The sequence below is a fragment of the Notamacropus eugenii genome, chromosome 2 (assembly GCF_028372415.1).
Source record: "Notamacropus eugenii isolate mMacEug1 chromosome 2, mMacEug1.pri_v2, whole genome shotgun sequence".
Classification (NCBI taxonomy): domain Eukaryota; kingdom Metazoa; phylum Chordata; class Mammalia; order Diprotodontia; family Macropodidae; genus Notamacropus; species Notamacropus eugenii.
Window position 1 is genome coordinate 279,786,361 of NC_092873.1, and position 14,131 is coordinate 279,800,491.

At 35.3% G+C, this 14,131-nt stretch overlaps 1 protein-coding gene across 2 annotated transcripts in view; it reads right to left on the minus strand.

Moving 5' to 3' along the window:
- Positions 1-14,131, minus strand: part of COL11A1 (collagen type XI alpha 1 chain) — a 276,695-nt gene that overhangs the window by 68,563 nt on the left and 194,001 nt on the right. For both annotated transcript variants that reach the window (XM_072644156.1, XM_072644155.1), the window contains exons 43-46: positions 11,153-11,260; positions 10,218-10,271; positions 8,328-8,381; positions 7,622-7,729 (exon numbers count right to left, since the gene is read on the minus strand). In XM_072644156.1, coding sequence (XP_072500257.1) covers positions 7,622-7,729; positions 8,328-8,381; positions 10,218-10,271; positions 11,153-11,260 — 324 coding nt within the window. The remainder of the gene's footprint in view (positions 1-7,621; positions 7,730-8,327; positions 8,382-10,217; positions 10,272-11,152; positions 11,261-14,131) is intronic.

The following is a 14,131-nucleotide window of genomic DNA, read 5'->3' on the forward strand; positions in this document are numbered from 1 at the left end:
AGTAAGGGGCATTTTAATTTAGAATAATGAATGCTAGATCTGGATTGAACATTAGAATATAGGAAAGGGAAATGCCTTGCCCAAAGCCACAAAGGTAATCAGGAGCAGATCATGAACTAGAAAAGCTACATTCTTTAAACTTTTATACTGTAATGATTGTATATACATGATAGAAACAATCAAATTTTCAAAATCTATAAGCTCAAATAGGCAGTAAGGAACTGTAGGAGCCATCTAGTCTAAATTCTCACTTTTGCAAATGAGGACAGAGAGTTTAAGTGACTTGCCCAAGGTCACTCAGATAATGAATGGCAGTGACAGGTCCTCTGACTCTAAAGTTAGGGATCCTTTTGCAGCAGATCAACATCAATAGAATGTTCATCAATATTTTGATGGTATGTGATTTTACCAATTCTGTTTTTCCTTCCACTGACCCAGACTGAAGTCCTGTGACTTAGTAGAAGGTTTCCTATAGTTGTTGTGGCCACAAAAATTCATTATCGTATGGCCAACTTAACAATGAGTCTCTTACAATTTAGTCAGACTAGTTCTCAGAAACAATATGGAGCAGAACACTGGGTCAATACATAAAGTCTTTCCAGTTCTGCAGTACATGTCAAGAGTTAATATTCTTGAATAGCTTTTAAGAGTATACAGTCACTTTCAGGTCACAATGAGACATTGGAGTAGGCCACTAGCGTATGGTTAATCATAATGTAGCATGGTGACTCTATATGGTATATTTGCATGTATGTATATATGCATTAATGTACTTACATATGAATGTAGACATTTGATTGTGAGTATGCATTTATGTACATATGCATGTCCATGTGTATAAGGGATTTTCCTAAAGACTACGTCTGGCCATGTCAATCCCACGCTCAATAAACTTCAATGACTCCTTACTGATTTTAGTACCAAAGAGATTCCTTTGTTTCACTTCTAAAGCCCCTCACAACCTAGCTCTAGTTGACATTTCTCTCTTTGTTATGCATAACTTCTCTTTCCCTACGACTGGTTTAGCCAGCTTGGCTTGTTTTCTATTTCTCACACATGACACTCCATCTTCAATCTCCATGCTGTAAGACTTTTAGTACCCCAAGCTTGTCACCTCCACCTCATTGTCTAATTAGATTGTGAGCTTCTTGAGAGGAGGGACATTTTTGTCTTTTTTGTATCCCTAGGACTTAACATAGTGTCTGGAACATAGATGACACTTAACTATCCTAGTTGACTAACATTATTCAAAGAAAAAAATGTATCAGGAGCAGACACATGGAATTTAGTAATGGAAAGTAGTTATTAGTTACTGAGAGGTGGTGGCCTCTAGGGTTATCTTCCAACTACTCTATATTGATCTTGTATGTACTGATTCATATATGTTTCTAACATATATATTTTCTAACATAGCATGTAGTCTCCAGGAGAGCAGGGAATAGTTTTTCTTTTTATTTATATTACCAGCACTTCACATAGTACCTGACACAGAGCAAGTTGCTCATTGATTGGTTTATTAAAATCCTTTATTCACTTCACAACTTAACTCGAGGTACCTTTGACATGAAATCTTTACTCAATCCCCCAGTAGCTGTCACCTCTAAAAATTATCTTCCATTTATTTTGCATATTCTTACATGTGTAAATGTTGTTTCTCCAAAAAAAATGTAAATTTCTTAGGAGAAGAGAAAGTTTCATTTTTGTTTTTTACCACCTAGTACAGGGTTACTGGGCATAGAGTAACCACTTAATATAGGCTAGTGGGTTAGAGGCAGCTAGGTGACATGGTGGATAGAGTGTTGGGCCTAGAATCAGGAACATTTGTCTTCAAGAGTTCAAATCTGGCTTCAGATACTTACTGGATGTGTGACCTGGGCAAGTCACTTAACCCTGTATGCCTCATTTTTTTCTTCTGTAAAATGAGCTGGAGAAGAAAATGGCAAACTACTCCAGTATCGTTGCCAAGAACATTCCAAATGGGGTCACAAAGAGACTGAAATAACTGAAGAACAACAGCCAAATTTTGGTTGATACACACATTCATATGTTGGTGTGTATATACATACTTTAGATCAAACTTTGATTTCATTTGCAAGAAGAACTTCAAGTGAGAACAATCCCTCTCCTGTGGCAGATTAGGTGAATTGCCCAGTTTCACTCATTTATATGTGTCAGAGATTCAATTGCTTTTCAGTCAATTTTTAGTCATGTCTGACTCTTCATGACCCCATTTGGGGTTTTATTAGCAAAGATACTAGAGTAGTTTGCCATTCCTTTCCGCAGCTCATTTCACAGATGAGGAAACTGAGGCAGAAGGGGTTTAGTGACTTACCCAGGGTCACACAGATAATAGGTATCAGAAGCTAGATATGAACTCTGGAAGATGAATTTTCCTGACTCTAGACGAGGAACTCTTTCCAGTGTGTCATCTAGCTCCCCTGTCAGAGATTCAGATGTGGGACTTAAAATCCAGATCTTCTGACTCAGCTGCCCACTTTACTATAACACACTGTCTTTCATATACATGTAATTTTTGTTATAATGTTGGGCTGTTCTTTTTTGGTTATTTACATGAAGAGTTCTCATAGTCAAGTATGATATCCATCCCAATATATTTTTCCTTAAATAATTAGTAGACTATAACACTGTTCTTAATGTTAATTCCTAATTTAATTCATCTTCCTTTGCTAGTCTAATTAACCTAAAGTCTCCCAAACAGAAGTCTTTTTTAATTAAATTCCAGTTTAGAAAAATCAATACAAACACATATTCTAAGAATAAATATTAATTTATTTTCAGAAGGCTTCTATGGTCTAATAATTATTTATGGTTTTATTCAATTATGGACCTAAATTTCCTTTAATTTTATAATTTTTAAACCTGAGGACTACCATTGTGTATGGGAGGGAAAAAGAGGGAGAAGTAGGGGTGAGGAGGGAGATGTTACCTTAATAAGTGGGGATCAAAACTTAGAAAAGATTCCTTGAAGTTCCAAGGGAATGGTTTCCTACCCACATGACCTCCAAAGTCCTTGATCACAAATAGAGTTTTGAACCTGTACTCCTGAGCTTACCAAACAGAGTTCACTCCTTGCTTTCACTGCTTCTGTTCTAACAACAGACTTTGACAATCACCACCTCACTTTTTTAATAGGGAACCTATTAATCTTGAGCATAAGTTAAAGTTCTTTTTCCAAACTAATTTTTAAAAAAGTAATAACAATTACAAGTTAGCATTTATGTAGTGTTTTAAGATTTGCAATGTGCTTTATAAATATTATCTCATTTTATCTTCACAGCAATTTTTGGAGTTGGTCACAATTATTTATCTTTATTGTACAGATGAGGAAACTGAGGCAAACATAAGTTAAATGTGTGTCCTATGTGCCCAGAGTCTGAGGCTGGATTTGAACTTAGGTCTTCCTGATTCCAAGTTAGTCCTCTATTCACTATGCCACTTTGCTTCCTCAAGACGCTGAATATCTCAAAATAAAGCTCCCTCATTATGATAAACAGTAAAACAAAATAAGAAATCATAGAAAACATCTTTACTATTATACTCATTGAAGAATCATTAACAATTTATTGATCTAGCATGCAGTAATAACTCTTTCAAAACTATTAAGGCCAATTGAACCAAACTGTTAATTTTGGGTCATCAAACTATGTATTACTACTGTGTATTGACTTCTCAATCCATGGGTATAAAAACAAAAACAATATACTTTAGAGACCTCTCACTTCTTGTCTGAATATATATTTACCTGTCAATTTCAAACAAAATAGAAAATTTACAAGACTGAAGTTATTAAATGAAATTTCCTACATTAAGTAGTTGACTTCTATCAATATTTGGAATTTTACCAATTAAAAAAACATTGAGATAGTGGTTTGATAAATATTAGTTTGATGTTTATAAACCTGATTTCCTGCAAAATATCCTATATCTATAAAGGTCTTCTGTCCCCAAATATGCTGTCTTAAATGAAGCGGAAATTATTTAACTCCAACTATCCATGCAATGAAAACATGCTGAATGAACTGAATTGGATTGGATTGGATTTAATTAAACTGAGAATTAAAACCTCTCACTAGAGAGGTAAAATATAAAGTAAATCCTTATAATCAACACAGAGCAGAGAGCTGAATGAATATGGAGATAACTAAAATGGATAATTTAATAACATACAAATACGATATTCATCTTAATGTTACACTATTACACCACTGGCAAGTAATTGCTATTTTTAACAGTTGATTTCTATAATTAAAAGCAACTTCCAGCCTAGATGCATTCTTAGATTTGCTCAACCCTTTGTTTTGGCTTAGATAAGGCCTCAGAGGAATGATTTGTCATGAGGTCAATGGGAAATACTTAATTGAACCCAACTATTATTTCATGTTATGATCATCTTTTATATGACATCTTAGATAATGTGAAATTAGATGAATAGATCTAGTTATTCAAAGCAATTGTGGCACAAGGAAAAATGGAAATTTAGTTTCTGCCATGCCACTACAAATGAGATAAGATTGTGGCTATTTTTTACCTCTGTGAAATAAAAATTATTGGGGGCATGCTTAGGATAATAACCACCAACATCATTTCAGTGCAGATGGAAGTATTTAATTACAGTGAAATATCAACGTTTCTCTTTGAGTATTTGTTGCTAACCATGATCACTGCATTATTTCTTGAAGAATTTCTTAACAATTAGCCCATACTATGTGAATTTGCTTTATGGATCAGTTCATTCCAATGGAGGCATGATTCAAAAATTAATATGCCTCTATTTCCAAATATATGTCCTTTAAAAAAATTACTAGATTTCAGAATTTAAATGAATGAATGAACAATATTTAGACTTTAATATTACAATCCAGTCAACCTTGATTATGGATTTTCAATGTGTAAGACATTGTTCAAATCATATTTTGACCTAAAAAGATAATAATTTGGGAGTAGATCTCGAATTGGAGTTGGAATTGTAACTAAAATTGGAATCGAGTTGTAAAAAAGGAAGCAAACAAAAATACATTGATGACAATTGATTTATATTTGTATCATAGCAAATGTCCACAGCAAACTCATTACAATGTGCATAAGTGTTCAGGGAGGACCAGTACCTTTGATGTGATGGCTGCTGAGCCCTTTTCAGGGCTTTTTCCACTTTTGGTGTCCACCTGTTCCACCTAACTCTCACCTTGTGGCTCCAAGAAGCTGCATCACTCACAGCAGTCACACCCTGGTAAACTGTTTCGGCATATGGGCCAAACCAGGTTGAGGATAACCAAGGGGTCTCAAACTCATTGGTGAGTTAGGAGGGTATCTACTCCAAGCATGTGAAGACTTGCTCTGGTGGAATGGGCAGATGAGAACAATTTGTTTCAATGGCCATGAAGGCAGATGAAGCAGTAGATGTGGAGCGTTTAGTGCTTGGTTAGACACTAACGACTCTAAGGTCATCCACTGCATCCTGAACCATCACCAGCCATCTTGACTCTGTCCTGCCACTGTACTATGACGACTCTGGAGAACAGAGTGAGGCTGATGACTTCATGCAACTCTGCCTCACTTAAATCCAATTCATGCACGAGTCAAAGACATCACCCATACCATTTCATTTAAAATAAATTGTTCTGCCTTTATGGCACTCATTCAGATCTGTCCTCAAAGTTGAGTTTTTACACATTTGAATTTGAAAACTTGTATTTCGCTAGCTCTAAAAGTCTATATTTTCAAATTTTTGTACTTACTTTTGAGGAACAAATTTCCAATTGAACTAAGAAAGTATTACCGCAGAATTTACAAATTTACTCATTTTTCTTCTTTTCTGTGAGCATTATTCATTTTTTAGTCACAAAGTACATAAGGACTTTGTGCAGTTCTCCTCCACTTAAATCCAGTTCACGTGCAAGTCATCACCCTTGTGATGTCATTGGTCCTCTTCAGGAACAACACAAAGAACCACACCGCACTTACTATTCATGGTGTATGTTATGTAGAGCCATATCTACTATATTAGCTATATGTGATCCTGTAATGATTTGGTTTTCTTAAATGTTCTATGATTTCCAAGTGCAAATATTACAAAGAAAGGCAAAAACAGATGGCAAAGTTTAGAATCAAGTGTACTATTTGTATTTTGATTGATCAAAATATTTTGAAAAACTGCTATAGTTTCTCTGTAAAAGAAATTTAATAAAAATTTTAAAGATTCAACATTCATTCACAAAAGAAAGTTATTGATAGCCTGCTGGGTGCAGAACCCTATGTACCAACAGTCTAGAAGAAAATATTTATTATTTGACAGTATCATAGTCTTCAATTATATTAATATGTAGCATTTTCTTGCCCCGCCTCTCTGTAAGTAGTGGGAATAAGTTATGGTATTATTCTTCATGAGCAAAAATATAGGTATAAAATAGAGTAGGGTAACATCTTTTCCTTCTATTCCTACTTGTTTTGCATCACCACTTAATTACTCTTTTGAGACAACATGCAGGAAAAGTCAGAACTAATTCTGCTAATATTTCAAGGAATGACAAAGTGCATATATGAATAATTATTCTCTCTCTGAACTGCCTCAAGCTAGTGCTGCATTTAATCAGGAACCACCATTCTTTACCTTCAATTTTCAAGGACATTGTGTGAAAATCTTTAGTCTTTAACAGTACCATTGTTTGCATGACTCAGATTTGGGAAGAAAACCTTTTTTGTCTGTTACACAGATAACTTGTATCTCCATAAAAGCAAGTAGAAACTACTGATGCTCCATGCTGAAATCATTATCATTGCCTATTCAGCTTATAAGGTAAATTTTAATTATAGATAACCTAATAAAATTATAATATTTGCTTAGAACCACCTTTTTTTGACTCTGAAGCTTAAACATATATCTGTCCATCTTTCACATATACTGTATGTATGTGTGTTTGCATACATGTGAATTTCTTATAAATGCATTCATGTATGTATAAATTTCATACAAATCTCCTGTCTCACTTAAAATGGACTTCATATCTCCTTCCTTTTTCATAAAAGCAAGTTATTCCAGAGTTTTCTATAAGTTGATAGCAGGTTTTCTTTTAGTCTCTAGGGCTTAACACAGTATTTAGATATCAGAGTGGGGAGCCTGTGGCCTCGAGGTCACATGTGGCCTTCTAGGTCCTCAAGTGAGGTCCTTTGAGTGAATTTGAACTTTACAGAACCAATCCCCTTAATAAAAGGATTTGTTCTGTACAACTTGGACTCAGTCAAAAGGTTGCACCTGAGGACCTAAAAGGCCACATATGGCCTCAAGGCTGCAGATTCCCCAGCACTGATTATACAAGGTGCTTAATAAATGCTTGTTGATTAATTGATGGATATAGCTTAATTTTTCTCCTCATAATGTCTCAATGAAATAGATCAGGAAAGGGAAGGTCACTTTTTTTTTTTTAAACATAGAGGAAGAGAGCCCAAATGCTTTAAAGTGATTTACTTCAAGTGTAATGGGTAAAATAAGGAAGGTGGGGGGTGGAGTAGGTTGACTCCACATTTGGTGCTACAAACTCTGGGAACTACAAATTATTATAAGACTACTAATGTTGACAGGAAAAACATCAGGTAAGTATCTTACCTGAAGGCCAATGGGACCAGGAGGACCAGGGAATCCTCTGGCACCCTCATCACCTTTCTGGCCAAACATTCCCTGCTGACCTCTTGGTCCAGGCTCCCCATCACCTCCCTGTGGAATTACAAGAAAAAAAGTCACAAACCAAAGAGTTTATGTACCATTTTATCATTAGCATTATAGAAAGAAGCCATGTCTGAATGACAACAAATATCTGCTATCCACGTAGGAATAAAGTCGTTGGTCTTGTTTGAAATATCTCACATTGCATCATATGCTTGATTTGATTTTTGCTTATTAGAGTCATTTCCACTCCTTCCCATCACCACCCTTGTCCTGGCCAGAGTATGGTCTATTTCAACGGGTTAGAAACAGTTTAAAGTTAAAGTAGACGTTAGCATTACATTGAGGGGGAAAATGAATAAATACATAAGAAATCTATCCAAGAATCATTCTTTTGAATGTAGCACATATTCATAGTCAACTATTAAATATTTTAAAGTGAGGTTTTATCTAGAAAACAACAATTACAAAGCATATTTATTGTGGGCAGGGAAATCTGTGAGCAGATAATTATGTAATTGTGGCTAGTGATATAAATTGTGTTCAGTGTTTAAAAGAACAAAAGTGGAACACAACCAGCCTATTTTTTGACTCATAAATTTGATCAAAGAACTATACTTAGATTTGCTGTAATAAGTGGAACACTTACAGCAATTCCAGGGGCACCAACAGGTCCTTGAAGGCCTGGGGGACCAGGAGGACCCTGTGGAGAGATAAAAGCAGCATTAGTTTCAAAAGATATGCATGATGGAGGTCTTTCAAGTATTTCCACATTTCTCCGCAGGAAAAAAAGAAAAGGTTACCTAGACATCTTTTACATTTAATGTAGTCAACCATTATTTGTTCAGCTCTTAGAGACTCAGACTTGCATATCTGCAATCAATTTTAAATTGACATTTATTGAAGGTTCTTACACTAGTAATGTTTTAGGATATTTAAAATGGATTTCTATGTAAACAGACATCATGTTGAATATTATCTTTTGAAAATCTTCAAAATATCAGGTGTCCTTATAAATTAATGACGTACTTGGGGATAGGGAGAAGACAGGAAAAACTTTAAAATAATTCTGTAACATGACTTCTAAATGAGAATTAAGACAAGGGTGATGCAGATGGAAGAATCTTGTGAGAAAAAAATTGTCAATCTTTTGACTGTATTTAAATTTCAAGGTGTTTAACTCTATGTGTTGTGAATACCTACAGCTGTCTACTGTAAATAACATGCCTCCACCTGACTCTATGGTAATATTCGTCGCTATGATGTTTTGTATTCAGATATAGCTCTCTTCTGAGGAACTCAAAAACCTTATCAAATATGCAGGAAAATCAAACAAAAATAGCTTGAGAGCTAATCTGTACTTTTTAAGAGAATCATAGTGTATAGAATACAGATCTTCAAGCATTTATTTTGCTGCTTGCATAACAGTCTATCAGATCAGAAATATCTTTTAGGACAAAGAAATCAGTATACATGCAGTGCAGCAATTCTGAGCTTTGTCTAAATTTTGTTAATTTCTATTGCAGGACCTTTTCATGGTGAGCAATATTCCTAAAACTCTAGGAGGTCAGCCTCATATTCAATGAATAGTTATCAAACCTTATTCACACACTGCACAGTTAACACCATGCCACAATTTTAATCTATAATATGGCCCTTCTTACACTTCACGGTTCAATTTAAAGGAGAGGATCAATATTATACATCAGACACATTTCTCCCTTAAATACCCCTTCATGTCGCGGCTGTTGTTCAGTCATTTTAGTTGTGTTCAACTCTTTGTGACCCCCATTTGGAGTTTCCTTGGTAAAGATACTGAAGTGGTTTGCCATTTCCTTCTCCAGTTTATTTTACAGATGAGGAAACCGAGGCAAACAAGGTTAAGTGACCTGCCCAGGATCACACAGTTAAGTAAGTGTGTGAGGCCAGATTTGAACACGGGTCTTCCTGTCTCCAGGTCTGTTGCTTTATCCATTGTGCCACTTGCTTGCCCTAATTCATGTTACTGGTACTTACTGAGAACATTCTTAGTAGAGCTCTATATAAGCTGAAAATGAAATAAATGACATGTCCCTGCTATCTGAGCTCTTATCTTTTTGAGAAAATAACATTCCTATTAAAAACCATGAAAAAGCCAGACAAAATCAGGCAGTTTTCATGTGGAGCTGAAACACATAGTAAGGGGAGAGAAGGTAGAATAAGGGTCCACCCCTGAGGGAGGCTTAGTTATGTGTGACACAGCAGTCTCTTCAACCATACAAATCCAAATGAGATAACATCTTTACAGGACTTTCCAAAACTTAAGATGGCATAGAAAGACTGTTATTATTTTGTTATTAATTGGAAATACTCAGTTACATTCTAATAATTTGCAGGATTGATCAGATTAGAAATTTATATGTTGTTGATTTCTCTACTTAAGGAAGCAAGCTGTGTTTTCAGTAAAGAGCTCCAAGATAAAATTTTCAAATAAGAGAGTATAAAAGCATTGAGGGGGAAAAAACAAAACGATCACACAGGAATGAGATTAAAAACTCACATTTTCTCCTTTGTCACCTTTACTTCCTTTCTGTCCAGGTTCACCAATTTCACCCTGTAATGAAAATTTAATATGACTGCTTTTTTTTAAATGCTGAAAGTCCACTTGGGAAATCCAAAGGGATCTTATTTTTTACATATTTTACAGCTTATTTTACTGAATTAATCCTGCTATTGACCAGCCCATGGTAAATCAAGGCCCAACTAAGCTTAAGAGTATACTAGAACTGGCTTTCAAATAAAGATAACTGTCTTTTGTCTCATATCCCCTTAGTAGGTACTAATATTGAAAATGTCTCAATTCATAAAATAATTTAATTGCACATAGTTCAACAATTATGCCTTTTTTTCAAAACATTTTAAAATACTTATATGACCCACACTGCCCAATAGCCATGCCAGAAAATACTTTGTAATTTAGCACAGAAATGAAAGAAAATGCATCAGATCCAAACATATTTTTTCTTTATAAGTTGCAGAGGATTATTTGAAATCAAGACTTTGAGAGTCTTATTAAAAGTTTTTAGAGAAACTCAATTCAAAGCAAAGAAATATTAGCTAATTTTCCAATAAGTCTGAATCCACTGTTCTATTGGCTTTAGGAGTATAGGACATATTTTATTTTCCCATTATCATAGACAACATTTTAGAAAATAATCATTAGCTTTCACATCAAATATATGGATTTTCTTTCTTGCCACCTCCTTCATTACCCCTTTACCCCTCTTCTTAATGCTGGGTGGTATACTAGCACTTGAATTAGACATTAATTTCGTGAGACATACACCTTTCAAGCACAAGGAAAGCTCTTGAAGTTTTTAAAAAAAGGAATGTACTTTGATCTGTCATCTAATGCAATGAAAGTTATACCCAAAAATCTAGGAAAGGAAATCAGCATCTTACCAGGTGTACCAATATAAAATCAAAAGCACAAACCTTATCCCCATCTTCTCCAGGGGAGCCTGCAGGGCCAGCTGGACCTGGAAGACCCACAGGACCTTGTACGCCATCTCTTCCAGCTGGACCTTGGGGACCTTTTTCTCCCTGTGTTAAAGAGACAAGAAGCCTTTAAGTTGGTCACAAGAACTTTGTTAATTAGCTACCTGGCATCAGATTTCAATCCAAGCCCAGAAGACATAGGCCTTTTAGCCTTTCAGCATATTAAATAAAGAAGAGGTTTGATTTATTAATCAAAAAGCATTTCAAATAGCAAGCATTAGCCAATCACAGCTCAAAAGGTTATATGATTTCTTAGGATTAGTGAAAAAAGCATATATTTAGAAATTGTGGATCTTTCCCAGGCAGCAGTGTAAGTTACTGTTGCTTAAATGTCAGATACTATAGAAAAGAGATATATAGAGAATCTCAGTATATGATTTTGAAAGTGTTTACAAAGTGATTTAGTCTGTGTGCCTTGTTCTGCTTAAATTTTTTTTATTTGAATATATACTTCAAATATTATTCTATTTTGAGATTTTTGCTTCTTCCCACATTGCTTAATGCAAAATGATCAGCCAGTTTGCTATTTTTATCTAATTAGAATTTCTTCACATTTGATAATCAGTAATTTTGAACATTTCCATACTTTAGACCCTTATCACTGCTTAGATTAATTCAATAACCTAAGTGGCCTACACTCTCCTCTCTCCAATATGTACTGAAAACAACTAATCTAAAAAAATCTCTCTCTCTCTCTCTCTCTCTCTCTCTCTCTCTCTCTCTCTCTCTCTCTCTCTCTCTCTCTGTATATTTATACACACATACACACAGACACATACATAAGGGTACTTATCTATATATAATGTGTATATTTGTACATAATGTTTATATGTAATGCATCTGTATTTGTATGTATTACCAATGTATATTTGTGAGTAGGCATGCATGTGAGTGTGTGAGTCCCCCACATATTTTTGCTGGTTCCTTGTTACTTCTTGAATTAAAGTTCCTCATTCAGATATTTAAAGCTCCCTGGAATCTGGCTCTAAGCTATCTTCCAGATTTATTTCATATACCTCTCCTTTATGCATCATATGCTACAGCCAAACTGGCATATTTTCTATTCTCTGAACTTGAGGCTCCCATCTTTCTTGTCCCTACCTTTGGTCAAGGATTCTAGTAATTCACTCATTTTTCATTGCCACCACTGAGAATCTTTAGTGTCTTTACAGGTTTGGCTCAGTTGATAGCTCCTTTCATAAGCCTTTCCTGATTCCTCTCATTATTAGTGTTTCCCCCTATTCACAATACCATGCATTGTAATGGTAAGGGAATTTGAAGATCTTCCCTGCCCTTTAATAAGGCCATGTAACTTGTTTCGATCATTGGTCCATCTGGGAGGAGCAGGAAGAGTGGAGCTGAGAGAGAGGGAGACAGAGCTGGAAGACAGCAGAGCAGCTAGTGTGAATGAGAAAGGGAGTGATTTTGCCTAAGAGAGTTTATTTGTGGGGGGGCCTGATGGAGAGAGGGTTTGAGGATAGCCATGCTTCCTTTATTGGTAATGTGTACAAACTTCATTGTTACCATGGTGGAATTGGCTTTCTGGTATCTGAATAAATATCTTGGTTTCATCTTTGAGGAAGAGAGTTTTTTTGTGAATTTGCACTCTAAATACTCATGCATATCTATAGCGGCTGCTCTAGTTATAACATTGGCATTACATACACTTATATATCAAACAGGACAGAAAATGATATAGTGAGAAAATGCAAAATCTGCCCCTAGAGGACCTGGATTTGAAATTCAATTTGGTTGTTTACAATCTATGAGACTTTGGGTAACTTGGTCATTTAGCCTCTCTGGGCTTCAGTTTCCTCATCTGTAGAATGAGAGGATTGGATGAGATAACTTATGAGGTTTCTTTCAGCTCAAAATCTATGACCCACAATGTTGTATCCCTCAGTGCAATGGAGCATTACAAGCATTACAACAGAGATTTAGAAGGATGTGAGGGTTCAAACTTCATCCAGCCCAATCCCCTCATCTTATAGATAAAGAAACTGAGCAGAGTCTAAATAACATGGCCAAGGTCACAAATGTAGTAAGTATCAAGTAGGATTGAAACCTAGATAATCTAACTCCAGAGCTTATGCTACTCAAGGGCAGGTATGGTGTTCCATTTTTATTTTCTTATTCCTAGTGCCCAGCACAATAGTAGGTATTTAATAAGCTAGGTGGCACAGTGAATGGAATGAAGAAGTTGGAACTTCAATTCAAATCCTGCCTCAGGCAGTTACTGGCTGTGGGATCCCAGGCAAGTCATTTAAACTCTGTTTGCCTCAATTTCCTCATGTGTAAAAGTTAATATGACAATATTAAATTAATTAAATTAAATTAATTAATTAAAAAGTAAAGTGATAATAATAGCATTCCTGTCCAGGGGCTGTTGTGAGGACCAAATGAGATAATCATTGTAAAACACTTAACAGAGTGCCTGGCACATAATAAATGCTGTTAAAATGTCGGCTGTTATACCATTGGATGTAGGCATAGATGTATTGCCATGTTCCTCTTTCTCGCTTCTTTCTTCAGACCTTTCCTGTCCTTGTCTAAGCAAGGAAGTTGGGGACAAAAAAAAGTCTTTTGGTGTTTAAAGGCTTTTAATTGTCAGAATCAAAAAGGTAATTGATATTAGCATCAGTTAATCATTCACTTTGATATACTTGTTGGCATTATTCAAAACTTAACTCTTAATAAAACTCTTAAATGTAAACAACGTGGCTTAACTTGGGCAACATGTACACCTGTGGATTTAATGGAGTCTGTGGGATCTGACATTTATTTTCGGGGTGTAGAACAAGGAGGAACTTCTCAAAAGTATCATGTTAATCAAAACCAGATGCAAGAAAAAGGGACCCAAATTCTAATAACAAAAACACACAAAGTTTATAAACAAGAAAATGGCTTGTCACTTTT